At 42.5% G+C, this 17,732-nt stretch overlaps 1 protein-coding gene across 1 annotated transcript; it reads right to left on the bottom strand.

The window, feature by feature from the left end:
• Positions 1-8,984: 8,984 nt before the first annotated feature.
• On the bottom strand, positions 8,985-17,435 carry LOC308079750 (uncharacterized protein). The gene is made up of 6 exons (XM_080421342.1): positions 17,186-17,435; positions 14,657-14,859; positions 13,671-13,760; positions 13,347-13,467; positions 12,241-12,342; positions 8,985-10,576 (listed from the first exon to the last, which is right to left on the bottom strand). Exons 1-6 carry the CDS (start codon positions 17,214-17,216, stop codon positions 9,786-9,788), a joined length of 1,338 nt encoding a protein of 445 aa, XP_080277468.1. The 5' UTR covers positions 17,217-17,435; the 3' UTR covers positions 8,985-9,785.
• Between the last annotated feature and the right edge of the window lie 297 nt (positions 17,436-17,732).

Below are 17,732 nucleotides of genomic sequence, written 5' to 3'. Positions count from 1 at the left end.
GGAACTTCTGAGGTACGCACGTGTTCGGGGAGACCCCCTCTACACCGCCACACTCTCCGCTAAGCGGCACAGGTGTATTTTGAAAAGTGGCGGGCCGTCCAGTGAGGTCAGGGGTCAGAAAAGGGCCTTTTTCAGTGCATAGCCTATACAAATTGGACACTGGACAGGAGACGGAGCTTAGTGCCGGAACTTGCAAGGTACGCACGCGTTCGGGGAGACCCCCTCTACACCGCCACACTCTCCGCTAAGCGGCACAGGTGTATTTTGAAAAGTGGCGGGCCGTCCAGTGAGGTCAAGGGTCAGAAAAGGGCCTTTTTCAGTGCATAGCCTATACAAATTGGACACTGGACAGGAGACGGAGCTTAGTGCCGGAACTTGCAAGGTACGCACGCGTTCGGGGAGACCCCCTCTACACCGCCACACTCTCCGCTAAGCGGCACTAAGGTGTAGAAAAAAGTGGCGGCCGTCCAGTGAGGTCAGGGGTCAGAAACGCAAACGCGGTCATTGGACGCAACCCCACACAACCCCACACAACCACACACAATAAAAGAATACAGACAAGGCTTTGAAAGTTTAAAAAAAAGACCTTTTAATTACTCTTTACTAATAAAACAGTGTACAAATTATCAAAAAAATAAATAAATAAAGTTTCCAATATTTGTTTTTAAACATTGCCAATTGTCTTAAGGTGGACTGAGAGGCTACTTTAGTAGTTTAGTAGTCACAGATTTGATCAATTTACTTTATGTGTGTGTGTGTGTTAATAACAGCACTCATTATTCAAACACAAATCATGCAAAACTGTAAAAATGTGGAAGTTCTAGGAAGTGCAAACCACACTCAAAAGTATAAAATGGTACTGCGTGCAACGTACCTAAATGCAAACATCACTCAAATGTATAATAAACGGGTACAACATGCAATGTACCACGGTGCAAAGCTTTTGGAGCTGGGCTTAAAGTCACAAATCGTACAGATAATAACAAGTTGAAATTATGTGGTGGCAGCAAAGACTTTGCTTTGAAACACAAAAATAGACAGAAAGACGATACGAATTATCTTCCCATTGCTAAAGCAATACACGCAATGCAAAAACAACACACAGACAGAGACAATGTCAGCTTCTGGAGAGATGTTGCAATAGAACTTGGTTGGCCAATTAGTTCACAAAAAAGAGAGATGCTTTCTGTTAAACGTCTCCGTCAAATTTGGCAAGCAAATAGAGGTGATGTGAAAGGCCTTATTAATCTGTTTGATGAGGGAGACCAAAATACTCTTGCTTGTTCAGTTGATATTGGGAACATCCAGGATATGGATGACAATAGTGGATGTCCAGATAGTGGTGATACCTTGACCACAGAGAAGAAACATATTAGTGCATATTCAGATAAAGCTGACAAGATAGCTGCAGAGGTTCTACAAGCTAATACATCTGCTACACCCATGAAAATGCATGTGGGCAAAAGAAATGCCAAACATACACTAGGTGATGAGTGGGTGAGGCCAAAAAACAAACAAAAAAAAACTGTCTATTGCATTTGTGAAAAAACAAATGACCCAGCAAAAGCTATGCTTGAATGTAATCTCTGTGGAGGCTGGTATCATATGGACTGTGTGGGAGTTTCACCGAGTCGAGACTTTGATACTCTCACTTATGCCTGTTTATCCACCACTTGCAATCATGAGGCATTGACACAGGGGATTCTATATACAGAAAGAAATTGCCGTGTTCAGGTGCAGCCTAAGCCATTTGTGCACCATGGAGAGGAGGAAAAGTTGGTAGTGCAAGACAGCCCTGTAGTTGAACAGCCTTTTGTGGAACGTGAAACAGATCACTCCCCTGCACTTCATGAAAGCCCTGTAGACTATGTTTCGGCCCTACAAGAGCCGTTTGTGGAAATAGAACAGTCCTATGCACTTCATGAGTGCCCTGTAGATGAACAGCTTGATCAGTCTGGCAATCAATCTGTGGTGGGTCAGCCTAACATAGGACGTGAGTGTAAATTGAATAGTCTTGAAGAGGATGACATACAAATGCAGACTCTAGATGAAAGTACTGTTCAGAGTGTCATGGGACCTGGTGCAACACTAGGACCCTTCAAACACTGTGCCCTTGAACCTACTAGCTTTACTTTGCAGGCTTCCGAATGGGAACTTTTTCACTCCTACAGAGCCAAAGGAAGTAAGACTTTTAAGAGGTATGAATGGCAAGAGTTATTTGCCAGAAAGCTGAAGGAATCAAATCCTTACTGTATAATACGTTTTGCTAATCACAACTTTTCTATTGCTACCATCAGAAAAACATACAAGCCATGTTTTTGTACCATACGAGCATGTAAGAGTCATCTGATGAAACAGGCAAGTCACATTTGCAAACAACAGTACTTTAATAGAGATTATAGGTTTAAATTGGCTATGTTCATCTTCAGCGCTTTAGTTAATGCCAAAACACTGAAACAAGCAGGTAATATAGTATCTGCTGCTTGTATTGTACTTGGTAGCAAAAGGAACTCCAGCGAGGTGGAAGCTAGTATTGGCCGCATTAAGTATGAAACACAGAAGCTGCCAGGAATTGCAGGAATTATTGATAAAGAGCATGATCGAAAAGACAATTCATATGACACTGCGGTTGATGATATATTTTTTCAAAATCCAGGGCACACATTTCATGCTAAAACAATCCATGGTGTCACTCAAGAATTAGTCAAGAGCATCCCAGCGTTGTCCTTGTCAATGCACAATGACCCACTAGATTTCATGGTCAGATTTCATCACTTAATGCTGGCATCACAATAGAGGACAATTTGGAAGATATTGGCCATGGTGTGGATGTGTTTTTTTGCAATGAAAGACCAAATCACAATATGTTTGAAGCCATACCATTACCAATACTAACATTTCTAAAACAGACATCTGCTTTCCAAAAATGTCACACACGGCTTGCAGCAGCAGCATGAGCAGCAGCAGCAGCAGCAGCGCAGTCCCCAGCATTGTTTAACAAAGCGCTTGAGAAACTCAATGTTGCCAACACTCAGGTGGTGTCATTAGTGTCTCGGCAATTTTCTATGACAGACGTGTGCCACATATTAGACAGCTTTGTGGATGACACACTTGGGGCTCCTTTCCTTGGAAATGACCTGCTTTGCCTTAAAAGTCTTGGTCGCTATATTTGTACTCAATGTGGTGACCAGGCCGTACCATCTAGAAAGAACAAGTCACAACTCATAGTGCAGCCACTTGAAGTGTCACAAAAAGGCATCTTGGATGCAGTTGCAAAAACATTTCCTGCTCAACTTGACCAATGTAAAACATGTAAGCAGGACTTAAGCTTATCAACCTATAAAGTAATTCACAGCCCACAGTCTTTACTTCTCCTGCTAAGATCTGGTGCAGAAATTCCAAAAACGTTCACTCTCTCCTGTCTGTACCACCAAAATGATTATGCTGTGTCCAGTATTTGTGCATTTTTTGATAAGTCACCATATGTGTCATTATACACCTGTAAAGACCAGCAATGGCATATCATGACAAATGCATCCAATGACACAGCAGGCTATACCTTTGAGCTGATGCAAAAAATACTGACCACAGCTAGTTTCTTTGTCGTGTCATACGAAAAAACGAATAGTGTGAAACTAATCAACTTTCCGCAGGTCAAACGAAAACATAAATGCACAGCCAGATGCAAACAACCCAAGCAGACAAGGGATAGAAAAGTGAGACCCATTTCAAAGCCAACTGTGAAGAATAACGGGTGGCTGAGTGATAAGACGATCGATGAGTACCATCAGCTCTTGCTTTCTGGTGTTGAAAAAAAAGCGTATATTTGTCCCAGCACTTTTGTCAGCCAACAGTTACAGAGTACTTGGTGTGATGACATCAGTGTCCTGCCAGATGTACCACGAGCATCAGGCAATTGGTGGAATTATGAGTTGGTGATATTGCCTGTCAACGCAAATAAGTCCCATTGGGGAGCCATCGCGGTAGATTTCTCAAAAAAGACAGTGAAGGGTGATGTTATAGCATTAGATGTTGTGATAATGGATTCACTACGTGTGTATGAGCAAGACCTGGTTAAGGTATTTTTTCCACTGCAAAAGTACTTAGCCTTACAGTACTTTGCATTGTATGGCAGAGGTATGAGTATCACATTTAGATATGAGTGTTATCACAGTTGTCCCAATTTCATAGCACAAGAAGACGGCAGCAGCTGTGGTATTTTCACTTGTTTGTTTTCCAAAGCTATTCTGTTTGATGTGAGCCTCAACACTTTCAAAAGCCAGCGTGAAAAGCGAGATTGTGTTATGTATGAGTTGTCAGGCGGAAAGTTAATTCTCTGAGTACAAAGTTTAAGCATGTACTGTGATGATTTACCTTACCTTGGACAAACTACCTAAAAGGTTCTGTTGTGTCTATGTTGCAGGAGAACATTGCCAATGGAGGAATGCAAAGGACCCGAACTGACATCTTCCCAAGACACCAGGAGGGAATTTCATTTTGGTCTTGCTTTTTTTTCCTTTAGGTTTTGATTTAATCTAATTTTATTTAATTTAATTTTTTAGTCTTTGTGCTTACTGTGATCATCAAAAAACAAACGTTAGAGCACAAGACTATGCAATGTTTGGACTGAGCTGGTTTTGCTTTATATACGTACATCTATCTTTTGATAAATTTGTGGTGTGTGTGTGTGTGTGTGTGTGTGTGTGTTTGCACTTTATGTTTGCTGTGTTGCACTTTTGAGTACATTGCACGTTGTACCCGTTTATAATACATTTGAGTGATCTTTGCACCGTGGTACATTGCATGTTGTACCCGTTTATTATTTATTTATAAATAGACATTTAAAAAAATTGTGTGGGGTACGCAGTTCCAACAGTGATGTTTGCATTTAGGTACGTTGCACGCAGTACCATTTTATACTTTTGAGTGTGGTTTGCACTTCCTAGAACTTCCACATTTTTACAGTTTTGCATGATTTGTGTTTGAATAATGAGTGCTGTTATTAACACACACACACACATAAAGTAAATTGATCAAATCTGTGACTACTAAACTACTAAAGTAGCCTCTCAGTCCACCTTAAGACAATTGGCAATGTTTAAAAACAAATATTGGAAACTTTATTTATTTATTTTTTTGATAATTTGTACACTGTTTTATTAGTAAAGAGTAATTAAAAGGTATTTTTTTTAAACTTTCAAAGCCTTGTCTGTATTCTTTTATTGTGTGTGGTTGTGTGGGGTTGTGTGGGGTTGCGTCCAATGACCGCGTTTGCGTTTCTGACCCCTGACCTCACTGCCTGACCTCACTGGACGGCCCGCCACTTTTTTCTACACCTTAGTGCCGCTTAGCGGAGAGTGTGGCGGTGTAGAGGGGGTCTCCCCGAACGCGTGCGTACCTTGCAAGTTCCGGCACTAAGCTCCGTCTCCTGTCCAGTGTCCAATTTGTATAGGCTATGCACTGAAAAAGGCCCTTTTCTGACCCTTGACCTCACTGGACGGCCCGCCACTTTTCAAAATACACCTGTGCCGCTTAGCGGAGAGTGTGGCGGTGTAGAGGGGGTCTCCCCGAACGCGTGCGTACCTTGCAAGTTCCGGCACTAAGCTCCGTCTCCTGTCCAGTGTCCAATTTGTATAGGCTATGCACTGAAAAAGGCCCTTTTCTGACCCCTGACCTCACTGGACGGCCCGCCACTTTTCAAAATACACCTGTGCCGCTTAGCGGAGAGTGTGGCGGTGTAGAGGGGGTCTCCCCGTACGCGTGCGTACCTTGCAAGTTCCGGCACTAAGCTCCGTCTCCTGTCCAGTGTCCAATTTGTATAGGCTATGCACTGAAAAAGGCCCTTTTCTGACCCCTGACCTCACTGGACGGCCCGCCACTTTTCAAAATACACCTGTGCCGCTTAGCGGAGAGTGTGGCGGTGTAGAGGGGGTTTCCCCGTACGCGTGCGTACCTCAGAAGTTCCGGCACTAAGCTCCGTCTCCTGTCCAGTGTCCAATTTGTATAGGCTATGCACTGAAAAAGGCCCTTTTCTGACCCCTGACCTCACTGGACGGCCCGCCACTTTTCAAAATACACCTGTGCCGCTTAGCGGAGAGTGTGGCGGTGTAGAGGGGGTCTCCCCGTACGCGTGCGTACCTTGCAAGTTCCGGCACTAAGCTCCGTCTCCTGTCCAGTGTCCAATTTGTATAGGCTATGCACTGAAAAAGGCCCTTTTCTGACCCTTGACCTCACTGGACGGCCCGCCACTTTTCAAAATACACCTGTGCCGCTTAGCGGAGAGTGTGGCGGTGTAGAGGGGGTCTCCCCGAACACGTGCGTACCTCAGAAGTTCCGGCACTAAGCTCCGTCTCCTGTCCAGTGTCCAATTTGTATAGGCTATGCACTGAAAAAGGCCCTTTTCTGACCCCTGACCTCACTGGACGGCCCGCCACTTTTCAAAATACACCTGTGCCGCTTAGCGGAGAGTGTGGCGGTGTAGAGGGGGTCTCCCCGAACGCGTGCGTACCTTGCAAGTTCCGGCACTAAGCACCGTCTCCTGTCCAGTGTCCAATTTGTATAGGCTATGCACTGAAAAAGGCCCTTTTCTGACCCCTGACCTCACTGGACGGCCCGCCACTTTTCAAAATACACCTGTGCCGCTTAGCGGAGAGTGTGGCGGTGTAGAGGGGGTCTCCCCGAACGCGTGCGTACCTCGGAAGTTCCGGCACTAAGCACCGTAATTATGTAATTCTAGGCATCTGCTTTAAAATCAGGGTTGGACTGATAACTTAATTATTACCTAACTACAGCAGAATGAAAGGAGAGACATTTAGCAGGGAAAAACGAAAGCAATAATATAAGGTTTTCAGGTTACACTTTACACTTGCAGGACAAACATTAATTAGAGAATGCATGCTTAACCATTCAAAGTGTTTCTAACCTAAATGCAGTGGTTTTCAAACCTTTGAATAAATTCCTGTTACAAATGGCCCATATTTAGGTGTGAAGTGCACATTTGATGGGGGTCAATAGCCTCAATCTGGAACAACCTGGCACTTAGAAGTGATCTAAGCCATTTAAAAAGACATACTGTACATCATAAATGTATTTTTTATATGCAATTGTGTCCTTTTTTTAAACTTGCCACTTGGAAGTGTTTTAGTATGAGCCATTTAAAAGGCATACATCATAATGTATTTTTAAAATAGATTTGTGTCTTTTAAAAAATATAAAAAAATGTAGATCTTATTTTGAAGGCAACCGGAAGCCTTATTTCTGCTAGCTCGAAAACCGGAAGTCCAATTTCTGCTCACGGAACGGAGCTCCAACTCTGTTCCGCCGCGCGTAGCCTGGGATGATGGGAACTGGGAAGCTGATTAGTACCATTTTCGGGTTTCTGATTCCGGTCAGAGCGGAAATAACTTTACGTCATCAGGTGGCCAGAACCAATGACCGGAACCACCGGCACCGTGCATCTCCAAAATGATTCCCCTAAAACTGGTTTAGTTTGGTGGTATAATTTTTTCGTTTCTTTAGGTGTAATATTTATAATCGTTTGGTATGTCCGTTGTCTATTATAACTCGTAGCGCGACTACCGAGACTAAACTAATTGATTCGCATTATGTGGGGAACAAAAACAATGCGACGCCAACCGGAACCGACCACCGGAACCAGGATTCTTGTTTTCACTTTTTCTAAACCGGATCACGCCCTAGTTTTAGAACGAATGCCAGGCTTTCCTCCGCGGTGGCAAGGCTGCGTAGCCTGGTAAACCCCCCTCCCTCCGGAAATCTCATTTGAAACAAAATGTGTGTCGCAAGCTTCTTCCATTTGACGGAGTGAGGTTAAAGGCTGCGCGCCGCGGTGGAAAGCCTGGTAGCCTCAATCTCCAGGCTTTTATTTTTTTTAAAGCCCGGGGAACCCAAACACGCCCCCACGGCTGTTTGATCGATTGATTGATTGATTGATTGATTGAATACTTTATTAGAAGTTTGCAAAAAAAAGCATAGTAAAGTACAGTTCAATACTGGTCTGCTAAGAGGATTTTAAACCCAAGAAAGCCTGGCTTGTTTCCATTGGGGTCCTTTGTACATCGAAACATTTAATGACAGACAAGTATACAATTTGTGCGGGTAGGCATTGACTTTTTACAGGGGCCTGTTTTGAATTGCAGCCACCTGTAAAGTGCTCCTTTAGAGCGGTTTTGATGGAGAGTAGGGATTTACACTCCTTTATGACTGTTGGTAGGGCGTTCCACATTTTTGTGGCATAGCAGGAGAACTAATTTAACCCATTGTTTGAGCCAAATATGGGTTGAACATAGTGGAGCTCCCTCTGGTGTTGTGATTGTGGACGTTATTGACGTTTTGTAAGTAGTTTGACAGGTAAATGGATGTCTTTGTGGTGTAGCGTATCTTGTAGACCAGGCTCATTGCAAGTTGCTGTACTCTGTCCTCTACCCTGAGCCATCCCACCCTAGCATAATGAGCAGGGGTTAGGTGAGTTCTAGGTGTGAGGCCAAGTAGTAACCTGACCAGTTTATTTTTAAACAAACAAAATAGCCAAGAAAAGAGCCAACAAAAACTAGAACAGATCAATAAAATAAACACTGACTGATGTTTATACATGGTGCCCAGGCAGCCTATGGGCTAAGATGACACAGCAGCCAGGATGTCCACATATAGCCTTTAAAGCTGCAATCCAGCGGTGTCGGGGAAACACAGCTCTATTTAAACCATGGTAATGGCACAGTGAAGCTGTGTGTCTGATGTGCACAAAGGTGCAAAGGCACGATCATGAAATACTTGGCGTGTAATAATTAAGTGTAGCATTAATTATTTTTACTTTATTTGATTAATATCTATTATTTTGATTCACATCAAATTGATTAGTTTGACTGTTTTACCCCTAAAACACAAAAACTTCCTTCAATCAATGAGTATATCACTGTAAATTGCCACGCAAGAGCATGATTTTATATGATGTTGTTTATTTGCATCATTGGAATAAGAACGGAGATGAAATTAAGAATAGAATTAGTTTTAAACATAAAACATGTTAAGTATTAAATCCAAGTTATTGCTAAAGGGATCATCTTACAAAAAGTGAACTGCAAGAATGGATGTATGAATTGCAGTGAACGTTTGTAGAACAAAAGGTAATATCGCCAAAGACTCCTCTATTCACTGTCAATCATGGGGTCAGAGGTTATGTAATAATGTCACCACCATATATATATATCTATGGTCACCAAAACTTAACACATGGGTGTTACCCCTGCTGTCCAGTGTGGCACCCTAACCACAGCTACCAGTTTCAACCACCCACACACTAGGTTCTCTATTAAAATTTCAATCGATTACTTATTCCATTAATTGAACAATGTTATACCACATTTTTCTGACACTTTATTGTGTATATACCTAAGAATCGAGAAGATTTATTTTTTCTATAATTGACTAAAGATGATGAAGGTCTAATAGACCGAAACATTGTTATATTCCCATGAAACCTTTTTTTCTTGCATTTGAAAACAGTGTGCAGGTTTTTTTTTCTTTCAATAATTGACTAAATCAATTAGCTTGATCAACCCAAAACATTTAGGCGATGCGCTGTGAGCTCGTAGATTGGCTATTTTCAACAACAACAAAAATTCCCCAACAAAATGAATTGAGATAAAAAAGTTGGTGTAGCTTTGTCACCGGTTGCCTTTGCTGGCTACTTTTTACATGCCCTACTGTGCATTTTCACATAGTACGACATAACTACACAATCCAAACCTCTACCAAAGTGTCCTATTACTTTAACTATCATCATTATCATTAGTAGTTGTAGACTTGCATGTCCGAATGTGAGTTTTCAAATTACACTTTTGAGTGAACCCCTTGCCGCATTTGAAACACTCAAAAGGTTTTTTGTCAAAGTGAATGAACATGTGTCTTTTCAGTTTACTTGATGAGGTGAAGGCTTTGGAGCAGTGAGTGCAACTATAAGGTTTTTCCCGGGTGTGAGTTCTCATGTGAACAGTAAGTGCGCTTGAGTTAGATAACCTCTTCCCACACAGTGTGCACAAGTACGGCTTTTCACCAGTGTGGGATCTTGTGTGCAGCCTGAGCTCTCCGGGCGTCAAAAACGCCTTTCCGCACTCCGTGCACAAGTAGTTCTTTTCCCCTTTGTGCATGAGTGCGTGTCTTTTGTAACCCTGGTGCTGGATAAAAGTCTTTCCACAGATGTGGCACTTGTAACACCATTCGTTTGTGTGCGTGCGCACGTGTTCCTGCATCCTGCTTGAGCAGCGGAACCGACGGCCACAGTACGTGCACAGGAAGGGCCGCTCGGCCGTGTGCAATCGCCGATGCCTTATCAGCTGTGCTTTTCGCTCGTAGCGCTTGTCACAATGGTCGCAGTGGAAGGGCAGAGTGTGGATTCTCATGTGAAGGAGATCGTCGTGTTTGTGTGCTGAGTCGGCTGCAGTGCTAGGCTCTCTGGCGGTGTGCTCCTGTCTGATGTGTTGCAGAAGATTGTCTTCTTGGCTGTGAGAGAACGAACACTGAGTGCATGCGTGCAACCCCGGTGGTGTGTAGAGATCAACGCCTGAAAGACATTACAATGAAAAAGATAAGGAAAAAGAATTGATTGTGACGTGCTGTAGGAAAGTGTTATGCTGTGTTCACACTGGCAGCTACAAAGTTACAGGAGGTTACCATTTATTTTCAGTGGAAACCAGCGACATGAAGATACAAAGCGACGCCCGACATTTGTAGCTGCTAGAAAACCTACAAAGCTGGTTGAATAACCAAGTGTTGTTTCTCTCTTCATACTATTCCTGCTTGTAAAGGGGGAAAACTGATTATTTCCATCTGCCAGTTCTGTGTTCTTTTTAAACACAGGCTTTATATTTTCTGTTATATATATTTTTTTATATAAGTAGATTATGCTTTAGGTCACTGTTTCCCAAACAGTGGGACTCGGGACCCATGTCTGAGTCGTGGAGACATTTTTATGAGCAAGTAAATATTCCCTTTTTTTCATTTCCTATGTTTAAAAATATATTATTTCAATAGATTTAAAAAAGTTTAAATAGAAAAAATCTTTTCATCAATTAAAACCTCTAAAACCTCTAAATCTTCTTTTCAAAAAAACAAAACTTATAGTGCTACAAAATCTAATTATTACCATAAATAAATAAATGTTTAAGAAGTAGTGAAAATAGCAGATCTACAAGCTAACAACGCGGCACTGTATTGAGCTAAAAAGTTCGGGAACCACTGCTTTAGCAACATAAATTATTTTGATGGGTACTCGGTACTGGGCATTTTGGATTTGTTTCTTACTGAATTGCGGTACCCTAGCCTAAGCGGAACCCACGCCCGCTGTGTGTGCATGTGAAGCTTCATTCTGCCAGCAGCGAAAGTAGTGCCTCCATGCGGTACAAACACCTCTACATTCCCTCTCTGAGTGACCATGCATAAACACAACATGTCACAAGAAATGCCAAATGTCCAAGTGTGTCAGACTCTGAGGGAGACCAAGGTGTTAAAACTACCGGTTACAGCGCTGGCTTTACACTGCTAGTGTCTGGAGCGACCGACGGAACGAGCCGTGGTGCTGCTAGGCAGATTCACTGAGCTACGAATGAGGCTTATAAATCTGGATCAGGTGATCCTATCCTGAATTGCTTTGAAAGACTTGGGAGAAAATGTGGCTGGATTGTCTAATCCTGGATCACAAACTTTAAGATTTCAAAATCAGATCCGATCAAATATGGATTCAATGTTATGAACTCTTGGGCCCTGGTGACCTCTAGATTCTGGAGGTCTAGAGTATAGAACATGATTAAATAGTATTTTACTGTAGGTTGGCGGGCTCTGCATCTCTGTCTAAGAACCCAAGTCGTAGAATTCTGGGAGAAAACAAAGTGTCTGCTGGATATTGTAGAACTGTTTAATTCCTTATTATATACTAAAACGTTTTGGCTATTAGCTTAAAATTGCTTGACTATATCCCGGATCTTTTTACTCCTCCTCTGTAGTTGCAGATGCAGTCTCAAGTCTGCATGTATGTTGGGTCAGGGTGTGCTCACTGCGCTATGCAGGATGGAATAAACGTAAGAGATGTGATTTTTATTTTAGCCTATATATTTTATCGGAACGTGGATCGATGATGTGGTGAATTACATACGTATAGGACCCCGTACCTGTACGGATCGCCCCCCCAACTCTAAATATATCCGAAAGTAATGCCTTTCTGAAACATACATTTTTCTTTATCAGCAGTGGTAGGAGCAGCTTGAGAATGTGATGTTGTTTCTGGTTGGGTCATCAATGCAGCTGGGTCAGGCTCAGCTCTGGTAGAAGGAGCTAAACAGACATAAGAGACAATAAGATACAATAAATAATAACCAGAAAACCACTGCCTCATAATACTGACATACTGTATATATCAGCATTGACAGCATACAGCAGACCGTTCGTCTTTGTCCTGTGTGGTGGCAGCAGTTTGGTTTGAGAAGATGCCACTTTGGATGGATGGAATACCCTGTAGTGATGTGCGGGTCAGGTTTTTTCATAACCCGCCCCGCACGGGAGCCCAAACCGCCCCAACCCGCCCCGCAAAAAGTGAATATAAATCATAGAATCAAAAAACACACAAGCAAGTCCATTCAATTGCTTTCCAGAGAGAGAGAGAGAGAGAGAGAGAGAGAGAGAGAGAGAGGGGCACAAATGGAGGGAGAGAGAGAAGGTGTGTTTTTGGTGTTTTTTTTCCCTCCGTGGGTTGACCCGCTTCGCCCGCCCCGCGATAATTGCGTCGTAATCTATAACCCGTCCGCCCGCCCTGCGGTTCACCCCGCGGGACCTGAGGGTTACGGGTCGGCCCGTGCATCACTAGTACCCTGACTCTCAACCCAGGCACCGAGTGCCGCGCTATGAGCTTGTATATCTACTATTTTCTAATAGCCAAAGTATAAAATAATGGTTAACTCTTATTCAAGAGTTAGTCATGAATAAAATACTTGCCGTTTACAGATCATTGCTGTGACTTTTCTTCTAAATCTAAAAAGATTACAATTGCAATCAGAATTTCACTGGCCCATACATTTACACATGCAAGTCGTCGAATATGTACTCTGTTTACAACCGGGCCACCGGAGCTACAGCGAAGGAGGGGCAGGGGAGGTGACACTCGGGTCCCTTTTCGAACCGGTTCCAATTTTCCTCGGTCTGCTTCGGACCAGGTCCAATTATTGCCGTGTTTGTTTTGTTTCCTACTTGGAGCCGAATTGCGGTACCCTAGCCTAAGCGGAACCCACGACAACCAAGTTTAGCATCATGCATTATACATACAGTACAATTTTCCAACATACATTCTTTGGCATTTCCCTGCAGTGCGTGGTGATGTAACAGTGTCTCTAGTTGGGCCGATTGAAACTTCAGTTGTCCACATTCTTCCAGAAGAGAGGGGGCAGCACTGAGCAACTCTGTTGTCTGAAAATGAACAAGGGGAACCCATTTGTATTTACAAATAAAAGTGGTAATACATAAACTCACAACTCTGTGTCCCATAACCGCTGCAGTTTATCTTCCCAAAGTGTCCATGAACAAGACACTGATCTCTTATAATTCACCCTGAACCACAAAGTTAGCTAAATAACTAAGTCAAGTCTACAGTATATTATTCAATATGGTACCTGTTTGATGTCTGGTAAAGGCAGCAGTTTATCCAATCTGGAGATGAATTCCCACACCAGTGTCTGTAAGTCTATTTCTGGGAACAGCTCCTGAGTCACACACACACACACACACACACACACACACACACACACACACACACACACACACACACACACACACACACACACACACACACACACACACACACACACACACACACACACACACACACACACACACACACACACACCATTATGCAAGAAAATATATTATTTTATTCCACTCTGGAACTGTATTGTACAGTCTGGTCTTGAAAGCTTAGACAGATTTGGTCTCCAGTTCAGGTTAAAAACTACAACAGATTAAAAACATGGCAGGCTTAATAGGTACTTCAGATGGAGCAAATACAATTATACAGATACAATTATTAATGGATGTGTTAGATTTAGGTGTGCCCAGAGTAATGGGTTGTTGGTGCCAATGTACAAGCATGGCTCTCACTCTTTTCAGGGTGTTTCGCCTCAAACTGTTGGTCTGTTCGTCCAGGGTGTTCGAGTCGAATACTCTGGACTACCTTAGAAGTAGTCCGACATTTTACATGCTGCGCAAAATCATAAGTTTCATCCACTGTATGTTCTTAAAGTGACACCAGTGCAACTTGTCTAATATCATCTAATATAGAACAGTAATATTGTTAAAATTATCCACTTTCAACCAGGCATCCCTATTTTGGGCATGTCATTATATGTAATTATAGAGCTTTTAAAGATGTTTTTTTCAAAAATAGCTGATCCACAGTACAAGCTCTCTGTGCTTGTAGAAGAGCTATTTTCACTATTTGTCATACAACGAAGTATAAAGGGCATAAGTGTTAAAATGCCTGAAAACCAAGTATGTGTGCTATGTGGATGTGGGGGATCTCAGCTTTTGTCAGATGTAGGGGGGGGGGGGCTCCAAGAAGAAAATGTAGGGAACCACGACCTCCTACTTAAGTCTATCTTACCCTTGCTCTCAGTCCAAGGAGAATGTGAAACTTCTCTCTGTGACTCAGCAGGTGGGGAACCACCTCTGTCACCAACTGCACCAGCTCCTCCACCTTCCCATAATGCATCACGTTACAACGCTGAACCACCTGCCAGGCAAACGCTGACATCAGACGCAAGGTTGGAACCATAAGAGACAAGGTGGAGCAGGTCAGTTGGCCTCCTGTACGTGGGAATGAAGGAAAGGTTGTCAGGGACAACGTGGAACTCTCAACATGATTATTGCAAATATTTTTGGTTCAAATTAGATGGAGACCGAGAGTAAATGTAAATATTCTCTAGTGGATTAAAGGACCATACCGGCGGTTGTCTGGCATGTTTAGCTCATGACATTACTGCCATTTCCTGAAGTATACTGTAGATTGATTTTTGAGGAAGGCTACATTGACAGCAGCAATGAAGATATACAAACTTCAACAATAACCTACTTAAGGGACACACATTGACAGGTGCGTTGCGGTTAATCACACCTGTCAATTTGTGTGCCCCATATGTGCGTTTAATGAAGTAAGTTTACATGTGTCTTTAGTGCTGCAGTGTCAGTGTGTGAGTGTGAGTGTGAGTGTGTGTGTGTGTACGCGCACATGTGTGTACACAGTATGTGTGTACAGTAAAGTGCAGTGTACCGTATGTAGTCTTGACGAAAATGGACATCCATATAGCATAGTAAATATAACAATAAGAGACTAACCCCCAAATAATCCAAGAGCAAAAACACCAGAGTTATGAGACATTAATCCCTGGACAGAGCTAGCCGCAAGCAACTCTCTTAGATCCTATTTTTAATATCTGGAATCTAGAGTTGCAATACCAACCCTTGACAGCCCATACATCCCAACAGAAAAGTACTATCTGATTGTATTAAACAACGTTAAACTCACAAACATTGCAGCTGTACAGAAAGTTTGAATTATTATGTTTGTTCCATAAAAATACACCGTAGACATGTTATGACTTATGAGCTACTTTCTGTCAATACATTCTGTGCAGGTGATAATATTTCTAAGTGTTGGAGTTTGGAAGCGCTCGTTTTCAATAACACAACATGCTGCTGCCTCCTGCATTGTGTCTTTGTGTGCAATTTAGAAACAGGTGGTGCGAAGGACCGTTGAGTGATTTCCAAGAGTGCTTCCAAACTCCAACATTTACAAAAGTTATCACATGCACGGAATTTATTGACAGACTCTAAAAGTAGCTCATAACATGGCTACGGTGGATTGTTATGTAACAAAAACCTTGCAGATAGAAAGAGGATAATCCAAGCTTTCCGTACAGCTACATTACGTCGTTTAATACCATCAGATAGGACTTTTCTGTTTGTATATGGGCTGTCAAGTGTGCAAGGATCTAGAGTTGCTTGCGGATATGTGCCCCATATGTATGCGTTCAATGAAGGACTGCAGCACTAAAAGACACCTAAAAGGGTGTGACACACACACACACACACACACACAGACAGACTGCAGCACTAAAGACACTGTCTTTAGTCCTGTCAGTGTCAGTTGTGGGGTGTGTCGTGTGTGTGCGTGTGTGTCAGCCGGTCGGTGTGTGTGTGTGTGTGTGTGTGTGTGTGTGTGTGTGTGTGTGTGTGTGTGTGTGTGTGTGTGTGTGTGTGTGTGTGTGTGTGTGTGTGTGTGTGTGTGTGTGTGTGTGTGTGTGTGTGTGTGTGTGTGTGTGTGTGTGTGTGTGTCGTGTGTGTGTGTGTGTGTGTTTACATTATGTCTTAGCCCCTACGGAACCTCTCCCTCCGCTAAGTAGCTCCGAGATGAGGTCCCTCGTTGGTTCCTGCCGTTTGCGGTGGACATTGTCGCACATTTTCCACTTTTACACGTTTCTTACCCCTTTCTGCACATCGTATCCAAAAAGCAAAGCAATTGCGCCACTCTCTCAGATGTTTTAAGTTCTAGCGGAACATAACAGCTTCCAACGAGTTGAAGAAAGTATTTAATTTGCCTCGGTTTTCATCCAGTTCCATAATATTTTGTATTGGAAGATGCAATTCAACATTTGACCAGTAGGGTAATCAGTAATGTTATCTCTACGGGCGCAACTCTTGCGCAATGTCTTAAAAACATGTAACCGGATGAAAACCGAGGCAAATTAAATACTTTCTTCAACTCGTTGGAAGCTGTTATGTTCCGCTAGAACTTAAAACATCTGAGAGAGTGGCGCAATTGCTTTGCTTTTTGGATACGATGTGCAGAAAGGGGTAAGAAACATGTAAAGTGGAAAATGTGCGACAATGTCCACCGCAAACGGCAGGAACCAACGAGGGACACTCATCTCGGAGCTACTTAGCGGAGGGAGAGGTTCCGTAGGGGCTAATTATGTCTATGTACAGTAAAGTGCAGTATATGTAGAGTCTTGGAATAAAATGGACAAGAGCAAAAACACCAGTTATGAGACATTAGTCCCTGGACAGAGCAATGCATAATCTCTCACTATGAATAATATCTGCTTATATGTATACTGTTGATGCAGTTTCTTACCAGTAGAATTATTAGAACTTTGTTGATCCATATTCCTCGTTCAAATGACACGTTTTACATTAGTTACAGTAGAAGCTGTTGGTGGAAGTAACAGCAGCTAGTTAGCATGATGCTAATGTCTGTCACACTGAACATTGTCCTGGAGACAACACACATATTGTTTGCGTCTTTGATTAAAAAGGTCATATTTAGTTTGACACGTGGAGGATCAGAACATTCGTTGTTTGTTTACATCTCTATTGGCAGCCAGTAACACTTCCGGGTCTTCTTATTTTTCAAAATAAAGGTCGAGTAGCCTATAAAGAATAAAATCAAGTCCTCAAACAAGGCTTTCATAATCAAAGAGTCAGAATGTACTGCAATTTTACCTGAAGAAATACTAAAATATTGACTTTTTACTTTTGTGGTGATGGGAAAAGAGAACTATTGTATTAGTCTGCTGCAGTTAGCTTATCTTATCCTAATACATTTATTTTCTCTCAAAGCCTTTTACATAATTTCATAGACAGTGAAAACAGGAAAATAGACTGTAAAACAAACAAAATAA

This window comes from Gymnoscopelus braueri, assembly GCF_963280865.1.
Source record: "Gymnoscopelus braueri genome assembly, chromosome: 23".
Lineage (NCBI taxonomy): Eukaryota > Metazoa > Chordata > Actinopteri > Myctophiformes > Myctophidae > Gymnoscopelus > Gymnoscopelus braueri.
The sequence above is the reverse complement of the archived record's forward strand: the minus strand, read 5'-3'. Positions and strand labels throughout refer to the sequence as shown.

Bases quoted from the DNA above. Each gene is read 5' to 3' on its own strand.
- LOC308079750 (XM_080421342.1), bottom strand. From the start codon at position 17,216: ATGGATCAACAAAGTTCTAATAATTCTACTG. The intron at 13,761-14,656 runs GTAAGATAGACT...TGTGTGACTCAG, and splicing joins TCCTTGGACTGAGAGCAAGG to GAGCTGTTCCCAGAAATAGA. The intron at 13,468-13,670 runs GTACCATATTGA...GTTCATTTTCAG, and splicing joins CTTTACCAGACATCAAACAG to ACAACAGAGTTGCTCAGTGC.